The following is a 15,315-nucleotide window of genomic DNA, read 5'->3' as shown; positions in this document are numbered from 1 at the left end:
AAATCCCTCCATGTAGGATCACCAGATAGGTTTTCCTCCACCGTCATTCTTTGGTCAGGCTTACAGTTTTGCAGAGAAGTCATAGCCTCCTGTTTCTATTTTGCTTGGGGTGAGTCCTTAGTACAGAAATGTTCTAATAGTAAGGTGCACTTGCATTGTGCTGGGCATCACTTATCAAACCACACCATTATTGATAAGGAGGTGCTGAACCTTAAAAACACTTGTGCCTCTCTCTTCCCATCAACATTTTAAGATAGACATTCAGAAAGGACAATCAGATGAAGGATGCTCATCGTGGTAACAAGTATGGTAAGTCATCTTTTCTCCATCCCCATCCCACAATCACTTCAAATACAGATACCCAAGAAGGAGAACTAGATAATGCAGTGCAATGGGTCATGGCACATTGTATCCCTGTATGCATTATACTTGTGTGCATTATCAGATTGCTACTAACTCCTTGTCATAATCAAGGTATAGTAGAGCCAAGAGTTAAATCACTGCCCCACAAGGTCAGAGTGCTAGCAGCCAACATCACTGGCAAAGGTAAGCTACACAACTACCAGTACCATGACATGACAGTGTGCCACAAGAACGTAACTGCTAAGTGCACAAGCTTAAGAGGAACTGCCCTGAATTGGATACAATCCCTTCTAAATGACCCGAGCCAGGCGATACAGGTCACCTCTACATACTCAAGAAATTAACCGACAAGTGAGGCAACATCACAGACTGCAAAGCCACATTTGTCACTGTATGGGGTGTTTTTCCAATGTGTAAGCCAAGTGGGCAGAGGTTATGGCCGGTAACCAGTTCTGTTCTTGATAGACAACCTGAGAGAAAGGATGAGCACAGAGTTATCGTGTAGCTGTTGCACATTCCATTGACAGTGACTTACTTTTCAGAAGACATGCATACTACTGTAAGACAGTTTAGCACTGCTTTCTTTTTGCTCCCAACTAACTGCTCAGACGAGACTACAAGGTAACATGGAAAATGAACAAATACAACAGTATTGTCAATTTGTGCCAAATGAAATGTGATTTGTGAAATTAAGGAAGAATTGACAAATATATTTAATATTTTTATTACAAAAAACTGTCTAGCAGCAATAACATTAATAAACGAAAATCTTTTGGATAGAGAGAAGAGACAATGTATAGATAGGCTGTTGACCACTTTATACAAGTTCCTTAAAGCGGGCAAACATGACCTTCCTGGCAGCGTCTCGGTAGGACTCATGGGGTAACCGCTTATAGGGCTTTGTCTGCAAATCTCTATTCTGATCTTCACTCTGGGGAGAAGAAAATCAATAGGTCAGTATTCATAAAGTGAATTGGGCAGGTGCAGAACAGAACAGCTACTTTTTAAAGGAAATACATGGATATTAGGAACCTGGTTCCAATAAAGAGGCATAACATAAGTAAAGTACTGAAAGTTTGGTAACAAAGGGAAGACATTGATATAGCAGCATTAAGAATTCTTTAATTTCCAAAACATGTGTTCAGGCATCATTCAAGTTACAAAGTTCAACAAAAAAAAAGGGAAAGAAAAGCAATAAGGTCAATTTGCATACCTGTAACAATAGTTCTACAGCGACAGTACTGTTCCAACAGTCAAAACCTTATGAATATTCCATGCTGCCAAACTGAACAACACATCACTCTCTTATTTAATGTGGACCACAAACACATGTATTTTTTTTTTTAATCCTACTGAAAAACAGACAACATTGTGTACAAATGTCATCAAGGCAAAATAAAGGTTTGTTTCCTTAACATTTTAGGCAGTCTATCTGAGGGCTATTTCAATTTTTGCCACATAGGGACGGCATCTTTAGTTATGCTTTTACAGCTCATATAAAATAATCCATCTCCTAACCAGGGGACAACAAAAGAGTAGCATATGAATTGGGGGAGGATAAACTCATATACGGCAATCATTACAGATAACTATCTTTTTTCTATTCCTGCAAGGAACATCCCTAGAGTCTTACTCTTATGAACAGACTTTGCAACAAATTTCCTCTAGGGCAGAAAAACATAAAAAGGTCTCACAAAGAAGCTTGACCAACTGGAACGTCAGGCTCTATTATCAGAGACCTGACAGTGATACCAACATAAGGTATGGATTGATTTAACTGATGTCACCATACAGATAACAAACAAAACAAAAGAGGTGATGGCTGAAAGGTTTAGAATTTATCTTAACCTCTGGAACTGTAGGTTTTGGTAGTGCATTCCTAATTCGTCAATGTGCAGATGTTCCAACCCAAGTACATAGTACACAGTAATGTTCTTTTTGATGGATTAGTCCTTCCTCCCATAGATTCCTCCTTTCAGATGTATATTCTTTGAGTATCTTCTGTCCTGAATTTTTTCAGCCATCAGTAGGTGAAATACTGCTCCATGTGGACACCACTCTGCGCCACTGGGCGCCCATGACGCTGTAACATGTCAGGGCAGTATTTTTGGAGCAAGCTGCGCACCTCAGGATGCCAGTTCTGCCTTTTCCCCTCTAGAACTCAGCAGCTGTGCAACTGCAGAACAGCAGATCTCCAATCTATCTACCAAGAGGAGTAGGTGGGAGGACAATTAGGACTCTGTGGGAGGAAGAACTAAGCCATCAGAAATAACATTACTGACGTAGAAGTATTTTGTTCTAATGAATTCCTCTTCTTGGACTCCAATAACAATACAAAACCTGGAGGGAGGGAGGTCTGGAGGACTGCTTAGCCAAAACAAGTGTCCTGACCCAACAAGTAACCGGGCAGGAAAGCTTAACAAATGTGTGCATAAAAGGCCCTGTAGCCTCTTCACAGATGTCCAACACTGGGCCAAAACCCTGAAAAGCAGAGGTAGCTGCCATACAGGCACTAGCGCAACCCACAAAGTTCTGGTCATCCTTTTTTTATGCCCCTCGTAAACTGAGCGCCCTCTTGGGGCAAGGCAGTAAAACCGCTCTTCCACTTTACAAGGTTGAGGGAAGAAAACAGGAAAGTGGTTCTTCTGTGACAGATGGAAACCTGGCGCGACTTTGGGAACGAAAGGCAGTTTTATCCATAGAATCACCTTTTCCTTGGAGAAAACAAGGTAAGTGAGCTTAAGCAGTCGGATCCTGGAGCACACCAACCACTCCCTAGCGAAAATGATATCCAAGAGGAAAATCTCCTTAAGGAAGGATCAATCTTAAATAACATGAATGTAAAGGCTCAAATAGAGAAACCATGAGAAATTTAAGAACAAGGATCAAAACCCACACAAGAACAAACTGGTGATGGATAACCTAGTTTGAGAGTCCCTGCAAAAATTGTGTAACCGTGTGTATAGCGAAAAACAAGTAGTGCGTCAGGGTCCTCTTAAAGACCAAAATAGCGGCCAGATAACTCTTCACAGTACACATATGAAGGCCCTGTTGAGCCAAGGAAAGCAAGCAATTCACCAGAGGAGGTAGGACATATCAAAAAATCCAAACCCCGCTCCCAGCACTAAGCCGGATGTATACCTTTAATGGTGGGCCTCCTAGCAGAAAGGAGCACATCCAGGATTGGATTGTATATTGATATAGCGCCTATACACAGGAAAGTGTTTCAAAACGCTCAAGGAGGGTGGGATCAAGGGGCAAAACAACAGTCATTCAGAGCCCTTAAAATTCTGAGACAATAATAGTCTGCACAGGCAGAGTAAGTGCGTAAAATATATTTAACAGTTGAGACACAGCAAATTGGCCTGACAGCGATTCTGCAGTTTTAGCAAAAAGGGGAGAAGACAGGGGAGAACAGAAAGATAATCTTTAGTTATGTTATATTTGGATTGTGCAAGTGCATAGACGGTAACAGGGGGTAAGGGGGGTCCAAGTGCACCCAGTCGGTGGGGACTGGGGTAAGTGCAGAGAAGGTGGGTGGGTGGATGTAGGGTTCTGAGGCAAGTGCGAGAGAGGACGGGTGGGGGTGCCAGGGACTGGTGAGACTCTGAGGTACACCAGGTGACCAGTCAGTCAGCAAGCTGCAGGGAGGAGGAGGGAGATATGGAGAGAACAGAGAGCTATGTTAGCAGGGCAAAGGGAGAGCGAAGGAAGAGGAATTTCCAGAACTTAAGAAGGTCAGGCTCAAGACGGAGGGTGGCAGGGAAGCCCCTGCTGAGGATAAGGATCTCCCTCCAAATCTCTGCTTGGAGAACCAGCTCACTCGCAGAAGGTTGGAGGTAGATGAGTGGAGGGCTCGAGAGGGACAGTATTTAGGTAGGCAGTGTTGCGGTTAGGTAGATCCCAGGCCCCAGGAGGCCTTGTGGACAATGCACTGGGTCTTGAACTTGATCCTTGCAGCCACTGGGAGCCAGTGAAGGGATTTCAGCGCCGGAGAGATGCGGTCCCTGGGCTTGAGGCGAAGGATAAGCATTGCGGTTCTGTTCTGGATGAGTTGCAGAGGGTGCAGGGCCGAAGAAGGGAGGTTGAGGAAGAGGCTGTTGCAATAGTCCAGCTTATAGAGAACCAAGGCTCTGGAGACAGTGAGCCGCTGGGGGAAGGGGAGAAAAGGTGGAGTACTTCTGAGGAGGTGTAGCTGAAAGTTATACTTTTTAGAGATGTGAGAGGAGAAGGAGAGAGTGGGGTCGAAGATGACCCAGAGCTTTTTTTTGCCTCTCAGGTGGGTGTGGGCAAAGGGGGACCGGCCAGAGTGAAAGTGGAAAAGAGGGAGCAGGGGTCCCAATGCAAACGATCTCAGTCTTACTGGCATTGAGGCAGAGGTCGTTTGCAGCACACCATGACTGAATAGTGGACAGTCAGATATGAGCGAGGAGGAGGCTGCTGAAGGTAGCCTGAAGGATAGTTGCACGTTATCCGTGTAACACTGGAAGTTAGTGGTGAAAGTGGCAATCACACGTGCCAAGGCAGCCATATAGACGTTGAAGTCCCTAGACAGTTCCCACTGCCTATAACTCAGCTGCCAATCATGAGGGTTGAGGCTGTTGAGGCTAGAGTGACTGACCTAGACACTCAAAAGGCTGAGAAGTTCCATCCTAATTTGAAGGTTCCAAGGAGAAAAGATGGGTATGTCCAGATGTTCCTGGTACCACATCCACAGGGCCAAAGTCTGTGGTGTTCAGGACCATGGTGGACGCAAACCTCTGCTGTCTCCTGATAACCAGCAGAATGACAGGAATTGGTGGGAAAGATAGAGGAGCTGGAAGTTTCACTCGACAATCAATGCGCATCCCGAGCTCCCCGCAGAGGAAAGTTCATGGAGTAGAATAACTTGCACTTCTTGATGTGACTGGAAGAAAAGGGGTCGACTTGAGGGAGGAAGAAGCTCAAGACCCTACTCTTCAAGGAATGGCTCCTTCCTAACAACTATTATCTATTCCCATGTACTGCACTGTACCTGCCCCCTTCCCACGCACTTGCGCGATCTGAATGACACCTGGCCTAGTAGGATCGCTGTCCGCCCCCCCTTTGTTCCCCTCCATTGCCTCGTTGCGCCTTGAAACACTTGTGTATAGGCGTGTTATAAATGCCATATCATATCAAGCACACCCCCTCTCCACTCCACACACTACATGAGACTGGGTGATCTGCTCTGCACCGTTTCCTCACCTGGGTGCTTGTAGATCCCTTGCTGCCAAATTGCCTGTCTTCACCCTCCCCCGCTGTTCCACATTCTCTCGTTTCTCTACTTCCCTCATTGTGTTCTTCCCCTATGATTGTAAAGTAGTCCATTGCTTCCAGAAGCTAGGCCTGCACTCAATAAATACCCTAATAATAATAATGAGAGGTCCCCCAAAGGGTGATCTTGTCCAGAAATTCCCTGCAGAATTCCAATTCATGGGCGGTCAACGTCTGTCTGCTCTGAGCATCCGTTATCACATTCTTTGTTCCTGCAAGATAGTAAGCTGTTATAAACACTGATCTATGGCTGTGACATTTTCCTCCACATGGAGAGCAACCCTAGCAACCCCACCTCGCTTGTTGACTTAGTGCACAGCCACAGCATTGTACGTCAGAATCAGGATATACAAGCCTTGCATAGACTGACAGAAAGCTATTGGGGCTAGCCGATGTCCTGAGGTTCCAGCAGACTGACGTGTTCCTTTGCCTCGATCATTCCCACTCACTGTCATATCATCTAGGGTAAGCACCTGATATTTTCAAGGAGTCATCAGTGACTATGGTCAAGGTTGCTGAAAATGCTCTCCCCTCAGCATGTTGTTCCGCAAGGTCTATTATAGCATATCATGTGACACCTTGCTCGAGACCTGAAGCAGGCCTGACATGCCACCCTGAAACTGAGACCATTGACACTCAAGTAGACACTGGAGTGACCTCATTTGCAAGCGGGCGTCTAACACCACAAGGATGCATGAGGCCAAGAAGATGTAGTAGAAGCTGGAACCAGACGCCGAGACCGGACGGCCACCAGCATCATGGCAATAATTGCTACACGATTCTTGGGAGGAAAGGTCCTGCCTGAGTTAGTGTCCAGAAGTACTCTTATGAAGTGCTGTGAGTGTGAAACACAGGACTTAGAGAGAAGAGCAAGCAAACAACAGGTGTGGAGCCAATTATCTAGGAAGACGTGAACCCTCTCCCTCCTGAGATGTAGCAAAAACGGCCAACAGCTTGGTGAATACCCACAGGGCCAAAGAAAGGCCAAAAGACAGGACCCGGAATTAGTAATGTGTGTTCCTTACAGCGAATATCGGGTTTCCGTGTGCATCGGATGAAGTGGTACATGGAAGGATGCGTCTTGAAGATCCAGAGACACAAGCCAGCTCCTCTAACCATCTCAAGTGTGTCCTTGTGTAGGTACAGAGTCAAGAAGCAGACATCCATGATGGGAAGCATGCCTTTGTATTTCTATGGTCGGTACTAGGAAGTACAGCAAGTATTAGATCTTCCATCGTGAGCACCAACTTGATGGCTTTCTTTGCCAGTAGAAGTTGTATTTCCTCAAAGAGGAGAGAGACCAGCACGGGAGAAGAGTAACAAATGGCAGTATTTGCAGTTCTCAATTTACTCTTCCTCTACAAGGATATAAAGAAAAAACATTTGTGGATCTGACACCGACGTCTGCCTCCGACAATCCCTGCAGGGCTTGAACCTGTGGGCCATGAGATGATAGGCACGATTGTGTCAAAATTAGCTAGAGCTAAGCAACACAAACCGCATACTGACAAGGCAGAAAAAAACTCCATATACACTGCTCCTGATGTCACCTCCGGTGTCATGGTGCCCAGCGCCACCTTGCAGTTGGAAAAATGTCTGAAGACAGCAAATTGCGAGAATATTGAAGGAATCTATTAGAAAGGTGGGATATTTCAGTGTATACAAGCCCACACTGGCTCTCATATTTAGTTATTTATTGGAATTTAGTACACCACCAGATGAGAAGAACAAGTTACTTATCCCCGGTAAATTTCTTTTGACTTGATGTCCCTCCCACGTATTCCTCATCTTTGAAATTCGATATCCTACTTCAGTTGCTCCAGAAAATATTTTGGCAGAGGGTGCTGTGCGTCGATGCAGTCCACTCGATGTCCCCCCGAGGGCCTCCATCTTGAGGATGATGTCATCGAAGGCATATATAACACGCGCAACGCCCATTAGCTTCAGTTCTGTTTTTTTCTTACAGTAGAAATACCCGCATAACCACGGGATTGACCGTACTCAACTTTGAAGGAGCGAAAGCTGGAACAGCATGTGAAATTCTACTGTGGGGTAGGAGGGGAGGGCTTTGAGGAATACCTGAGAGGAACATCCAGTCAAAAGAACGTTACCAGGGATAAGTAACTTATTCTTCGAATGGATTGTGTCCTGCCACGTATTCCTCATCTTTGCTAGACTCCCAAAGCAGTATTAGATTTGGTGGAGGGAGTAAGAATTAAGTTTCTAATGGTTTTCATGAACCAAAAAGCAGGACTGCTTTTCCAAAGCTTCCATCCTGACCGAGGGAAGACTCCAGGCAGTAATGTTTTGTGAATGTGTGAATAGTAGACCACATTGCTGCCTCAAAAATAGTTTTTATCGGTACACCCTTAATGCTTCAGGAGGATCCTTGCCTGCCAGTCTAACATTCAGAATTTGCCAGAATGATCCACCTGGATATGGTCTGTTTTGTAACAGCCGGACCCAGTTTGTGGCCTGTATAGCCAATGAAAAGCTGATCATCAATGTGAAGTTTTGATAACCTGGATATATACATGCTCAGAGCTCTGCGAGCATCCAACCTATGTAATCTCTCCTCCTCCTTGCCAGGATGAGGTGGGGGATAGAAAGAAGGTAAAACAACTTTCTGCCCTAAATGAAAATCAGACATGATTTTGGGTAAGAATCAAGGCTTAACTCTCAGAACATCCCTATCCTTATGGAAGATAGTAAAGGGTGGCTTGGATGAAAGTGCCTGCAATTCACCCACTCTACGGGCTGAAGTTGGAGCTACCAAGAAAATGGTTTTAAAAGTTAACCTTAATGGAGATGGACTGTAAAGGTTTAAAGGGTGCACACATTAGAAATGTTAGTACCAGATTAAGGTCCCAAATTGGAACCTGGAAAGAAGATGAGGGGGAACACATTGGTGAGCCCCTTTAGAAATTGTGTCAACATTGGAATCGTGAAATATGAACATTCTTCTGACGAGCGCTTAAAGATGGATAGCGGCACTAAATAGCCCTTAATAGTTCCAACCTGGAGCCCCACACATTGGCTAAGGACAGATGAAAGGATAACACCTCAGGTGTTTTGCACAGAAAACGGTCTACATTATTGTCTCTAAACCGGTTGCAGAATTTGTTCCAACAGCACAAAGACTTTGTTGCTGGCCTTCTGGCTGAAAGCAAAATCTCCATTAAGTTGTCCGGGAGGTCCGAATCCTTGTATCTCAGACTCTCAGAAACCATGCGTGAAAGCTGAGTATTTTGACCTCTGGGTGGAGAACCCGACCCTCCTCTTGCGAGAGAAGGTCCTCTCTTAGTGGAAGACGTATTAGAGGGCAGATGGACATGTCCAGAAGGTCCGGTTACCGCGTCCTTCTGGCCCAATCCGGGGAAACTAGGATTCTGCGTTTCCTGGACTTTCTCAACTTCCTGACAACGTGAGGAATGACGGGGACTGGAGGAAACAAGTACAGGAGTGGAAACTCCCAGAATGCAGCAGCAAGACTACTCAAACTATCCAGAAGAGACCACATCACTGCAGCCCTAAAAACACTACACTGGCTCCCAGTTAAACATCGCATCACCTTCAAAACAATGTGCATAACGCACAGGGCAATCAGTGGACAAGGAGCAGAATTCCTACAAAAGAAAATAATCTAGAAACCAACAAGACCCCTCCGATCAAGCAACTAAGTCCACCTGGAAATCAAACCATACCTTAAGAAAAAACTTGGAGGCACCTCCTTCTACCACTTAGCTGCAAAAACATCCCAAAAGAAATAAGAAACACCGAAGATCACCTAAAATTCAGGAAATCACTAAAAACCTGGCTCTTCAATACCACTGACTCAAACTGAAAACCGAAACAGAGAAAAGGATGACTAAACTGGAAAGGACACAGACAGCCCCAGAAATGACAGGGAAGCTCCCACGGCACCTGGATGGGTGACACCGGATAGACTGGAACTCAGGCGACACGCACGGAGACCGGGTCAACTCCTCCACCCGCCGCTTAGTTACCACCAGGTACCACAGTGTTGCGGAATTGCTGAGGTATTGGCAATTAGCACACAACCTGACTTGTTGACATTGGCAGGTGCACTGGCCGCAGGAGTATGAAGGGAGGACAGGTGGGTCTATGAGAGAGCCTGATAGAGGTGGGGACCAGAGGAGTAAGGAACCTTGAATGTCAGAGGGACCCAGATCAGGACAGGCGCATCAGGGGAGACTACACAAGCCCAGCGCCTCAATTCAGGATAGAGATGCCAACTAACCAACTCCACTAACAATTTCCCCTCTGCATACACCTCTCAAATTCCAAACCAACACAACCAAAACCTACAGCACAACAAACCGCACAAACTTCACTACATTGCAACAACAAAACAAATGACGACTACCGGCCGCAAACACCCCAGGCCCAGCCAAGGGACCCATCGGGCTGAGGCCGCCAACAGCACATCACTGCTCTTTTGCACTTTTCCTGCTTCCTCCCACTAACTCAACCTCCCCTCCTCTTTCAGAGCAGCCAGAGCACCAGGGGACCACTCCAGTGGTATTAGCGCGCGGTACAAATGTCCTTTAACATTAACTAAGAACGCACCTCCTAGAGCTCCTCTTGGGGAAAATACCCTGGAGCAGCATAGTTCGCACTTCCGGTTGACACTGGTTGCAAACAGATCCACTTGAGGTGTTCCCCAAAAGGGTGAAGATCTCTTGAAGGACATCCTGTGCTAGTTCCCACTCGTGGGAGACTGTGCTCTGCCTGCTCAGAGCGTACACCGTGTTTTCTTCTCCAGCTAAGTGAACTGCCGATAGAGAGGTTCCTTTCATTCTTAAATTGCCCAGTACCAGAGCTGCATTGCCTCTCTGCACAGTGGTAGTGACCCTACACCTCTTTTGTTGAGGTAGTACATGGCCACTATGTTGTCTGTCATTAGCAGGACATTCTTTCCCTGCACAGAGGGCAGGGAAAGAATGTCCTGCCCTCTGTGCCCTCCCGCCTTCAGCGCTAGTCTGATTGCCCTCAGCTCCAAAATATTTAAATATAGTTTGGACTCTGATGGAGACCAACGACTGCCGACTGTCAGATTATTGGGAAAAAGAACACAACAGGTTAGAAGCCATATAATAACAAACGCTTGGCCGCGCCATACCCGAGTTTAGAGTTCCATTATAAAGGCCAACTTACCTGCTAATTCGGGAGCTCCATCATCCTCAGGGAATCCCCAGACTTGCGCCACGACTCTGATCTGCCATCTTCACACCTATTGGGAAGAGATAAGACATTGCAAGTATTTCTATTAATAATCAAGGCAAAAGACATAATATAACTAACATTAATCATAACCAAAAGACTTACCTTCTAAGTGGATTGGTTGCAGCCGGTCTGGATCACCACTTACATGGACTAGTGAAGCAACTAGGTCCACTCTACGCGCCCCTGCTACAAGAAGCATTTTTTTAGTTGATTGATGACTCGCAGCAGAAGAGGCAACGCAAACAGGAACAGGCCCTCCCACAGGAAGGAAAATGCATCCCCCATGCTCCTTGGCTGGTGGAACCTGCTGACGAATCTCTGGCATTTGGAATTCGCTGTCGCAAACAGATCGCTCTGGGGTCTGCCCCAACTGACGAAGAGGCTGTCTACTTGATCCTGCCGAAGTTCCCACTCGTGGCAAGAGGGCAGCTCCATGCTGAGGGAGTCGGCGATGGTGTTCTTGACTCCCACTAGGTGAAAAGGAATGAGGAACATCTCCGAACGACGGCCCAGTGCCACAAGGTACCCCCTGCTTCCTGATGTAGAACATTGTGGTGGTATTGTCTGTGAAGCCCCTCACCACCTTGCCCTTGAGTGACGGAAGGAACGACTTGAGGGCCCAGAACACTGTCCGCAGCTCCAGGACTTTGATGTGGAGATCCCTCACCTCCGGTAGCCACAGGCCTCTGGCGTGGAGACATCCAGTGTGGGCTACCCAGCCCTCCAGGGAATCATCCGTGGTGACCGTCACCTGGTATGGGGGCTCAGAAAATCTGTTGGAGCGCACGTCCCACCACCTTATCGCTTGACGAAACTGCTCGCCGAGAGCAATCTTGTCTGCGAAGCTTCCGGACACCTGGATCCACTGAGCGTCCAGGAATTCCTGAAGGAGTCGTATCTGCAACCTGCAGAGTCGGACCAGGTAAATGCACGATGACATCATGCCAAGCAACGACTTGATGGTTCGCACTGTGGCGGTCTTCAGTGCCAACAGCTGTTTCACCTTGCCCAGCATGGCCGCTATCCTCTCTTCAGAGGGGGCCACCAGGCAGGTGATTGTGTTGAGCCTGGAACCCGCGAATAGCGCGTTCTGCGATGGTATCAAGCAGGACTTTGGTTAGTTGATGGAGAACCCCAGATCTGTAATTAGCCGGACGGTCCTCACTGGGTGTATGACGGCTACTTCCCTTGACGTTGCACGGATGAGGCACTCGTCGAGGTACAGGTACACATGTATCCCTTGTAAACACAGATGGGCTGCCACTGAGGCCAGGCACTTTGTGAACACCCGGGGCGCTGACTTCAGCCAGATGTGAAGGGCCTTGAACTTGTAGTGCCTTCCCTGTACCACAAAGGCCAGGGACTTCCACGTCCGCATCCCCCAGAAGCTTTGGAAGTATGCGTCCTCCAGATCCAGCAACGTCAAGAAGTCTCCTTCCTTCAGGTGGCCGAGCACGTGCTGCAATGTGACCATCCTGAATTTCTTGAGACTTTAGGTATTTGTTGAGACGCCGCAGGTCTACTAGAATGGGCCTACAGTCCCCGGTCTTATTCTTTACCAAGATGTATCTGGAGTAGACTCCAGAGCCCCGGAGGCGCATTGGAACCAGCTCTACTGCCCCTTTCCTTATCATGGCCCGTACTTCCTGCAGGTGGTGAGGGATGGGCTGCTCCTGCCGGGCCACTGGTGGTATTCTTGGACACACTCGTTGGAACTCTAGAGTGTGTCAGTGGGCGAGAGCATTCAACACCCATCGGTCGGTGGAGATCTTTTCCCACTAGCTGATGAAGCCCACCAGCCGGCCTCCCACCGGGGTGCATGGATGGGGGCCCGACGTCCGGGCCGGTTCAATCCTGCTTCAGGGCCTGCGTGCTGCCTTGGGAGCGACGACGACCACTTCCACCGAAAGCCTTGGAACAGCCTCTGTAGGCCTCTTGGGTCGTGGATCAGGAGGGTCGACGTTAAGAAGAGGACCCCCGCTGAAGACTTTCGACGATCTGCCAGTTTTTTCCACCAGCGGCACGAAAGGACAGGCGATGCTGTTGAAAAGTGCCGAGGGCACGTGCTGTTTCCGTGTCCGTCTTAATGGCCTGCAATGATTCATTGATGGCATTTCCAAAGAGGATGTCCCCATCGAAGGGCATGTCCAGTACCCTCATCTGGACCTCCTGACAGAAGTTGGTGGCTTTCAATCTGCCATGATTACTGAGGCAGACACCGTTCCCCATCGGTCGAAACCCCTGTGTCCGCGATGTCCAGGGCCACAGTGATGGCATGATCCGATGCCAACTCGCCATCCTGGAGGATCTCAAGCACCTTGACCAACTTGTCATCGAGTAGAAACTCCAGCAGCTGGGCTATCTTATACCACAGCTCCCTGTCATTTCTGGCAAGTATTGCAAGCGTGTTAGCTGCCTTGACTGTCGCCGCTGCAGAGTAGATCACTTTCCTACCCATGGCATCCAACTTCTTCCCTTCGCTGTCTGGGGGAACCGAAGCTGAAGATGAGGGATTAGATGACTTCTTCCTCGCCGCCAACAAGACCACAGAGTCCGGGGAAGGCTGCAAACGTAGGCACTTGGGGTGTGGACTCCGGCACCTGGTACTTTTTCTCCAGCCTATCCCTCTTCGCTGGGGCTGAGGCCGGGTTTCTCATCAGCACCAGGCCTTCGTCCCAATCGTCATCCAGGAGCGGCACCGCCAGAATGGTCTTCCTTTTGGCTTCCCGCCGTTGATATAGGAAACCTTCCTTCTTGGTCTCTTGTGGCGTCAGCAGAAAGAGCTCAGACGCTCTGTCGATCATGGCATGGAACAACCACACTTCGTCCGGGGGAGAAGCACATGGCGGCGGAGAGAAGCCACCGTCGGTCGTGTCAATCATTGCAGTGCCCGTTCTCGTTACTCTAGGGGGGAGGGTATGTGCAGAGGCTGATGCAGCGGCACAGGGTTCTGCTTCCTCTTCATCGCCAGCAGCAGCGGGCCCAGTGCCACCAGAGCCGGGTCGGAGGCGTCGTCGGCATCCTCTTCTGGATTTCCGACACCAGGGTGTGGATGGTCGAGAGGATGTCCAACGATACATCCATCAGTTGTGTCGAGGGCTGGTAGGCCTGCCTGGACCAGTGCCCACGTCATCGTCGGCATTCCCGCCATCGTCATTCGCCTCAGCGTTTCTGCCGTATGTCCCCACATCCTCTGGGACCGTGTGAACAGACACCAGATCCTCCTCATCCGAGGAAGACACATTCATGCCCTGCAGCACGGTTGGGGCCTCCTCAACTCCCCAGCCCCTTTTTTGCATCCTGAGGGGTCGGTCTCAGACTTAGGGATAGCATCTTCTTCTCTGGCGTCTTCTCCACTGGCTTGGCCGAGGCCTCCCACCTCAGGGGCAGGGATACTCTGGGTGCTGCCAGGTACCCCTGAACCGAGTCAGCACCTTTTGCCTTTGAGAGAGCTGCTGCCACCAGCTCGATCTTCGATGATGATAACTTCCCCTGGACCACCTGGGCCTTCAGGGGCAGGTTGATTGGAGATGGAGGCAGACGGTGAAGCTGAGCACACCATGCCCGTTGCGGGACCCGCTTGCACAGCAACCCTGACGGAAATGGACTCGCAGTGCTTGGCCTTGTCTTGGGCCCCCACGGATGGAGCGCCTTCAAAGGACTTAGAAGCCCGCTTTTCGGATCAGCCGGTCCTGGGTGAGGCATGCCCCTGCTTGCCGCATGGGGTAGACACCTTGGCGTTGAGCCACACTGCTAACCTGCTGTCACGATCCCCGACGGTCCGTTTGGAGAACCCAAGGCAGACAATCCGCTTCCTTGTGATCCGGATGGAGACAGGCACTGGAGGGGTTTGTCCTCTACAAACACGTTCCTCAATCCGCAGCTGTAGCAGAGCTTGAAGAGGGAACCCCTCTCCTCCTTGTCCTCCGACATGGTCCGGCGTGCGGTGTAGGCCTGGTGGCCTTCTGGAATCTTCAATGAAACTTCAACGATTCTTGCCCTTGAGGGGCGTTGAAATACGCCGGTCAAAGGTGCTAAAGAGCACACGGGCTCCAATTGACAAAAATAAAACCTTTCATTGAAAAAGCACGAAAACTGAGAAAAGCGCACGCAGCAAAACACAAGGACTCCCAACACTTGAACGTGCGGTAAAAATCTGAAGATGGCTGCTAGAGGAGGGGCTTAGGCAGAGGGTAGTCATTGGCTGGGGGCAGTATGACCCAGAGTTCAGTGATTGGTTTAGAGGAGAAAGACCGTTTGTAAATGAAAGGGAAACTTTTTTCTTTTACTGAGGATTCCTGGCCTGACGGGGAATATTTATGAGCATCTGAATCTATTTCAGACCCCATGATGGAGAAGTTTTTCTTCGAAATAATGGGAAATCTTTTTTCCTTTTGTTGGAGTGCAAAA

At 48.5% G+C, this 15,315-nt stretch overlaps 1 protein-coding gene across 2 annotated transcripts in view; it reads right to left on the bottom strand.

Moving 5' to 3' along the window:
• Positions 1-1,071: 1,071 nt before the first annotated feature.
• Positions 1,072-15,315, bottom strand: part of RBM6 (RNA binding motif protein 6) — a 1,836,548-nt gene continuing 1,822,304 nt past the window's right edge. For both annotated transcript variants that reach the window (XM_069644148.1, XM_069644149.1), the window contains exon 23: positions 1,072-1,294. In XM_069644148.1, the coding sequence (XP_069500249.1) occupies positions 1,181-1,294 (114 nt within the window). In that variant the 3' untranslated portion in view covers positions 1,072-1,180. The remainder of the gene's footprint in view (positions 1,295-15,315) is intronic.

Source organism: Ambystoma mexicanum, chromosome 2p, assembly GCF_040938575.1.
Source record: "Ambystoma mexicanum isolate Mex_15411 chromosome 2p, UKY_AmexF1_1, whole genome shotgun sequence".
Lineage (NCBI taxonomy): Eukaryota > Metazoa > Chordata > Amphibia > Caudata > Ambystomatidae > Ambystoma > Ambystoma mexicanum.
Note: the sequence above shows the minus strand (reverse complement) of the source record. Positions and strands in the feature narration are given on the sequence as shown.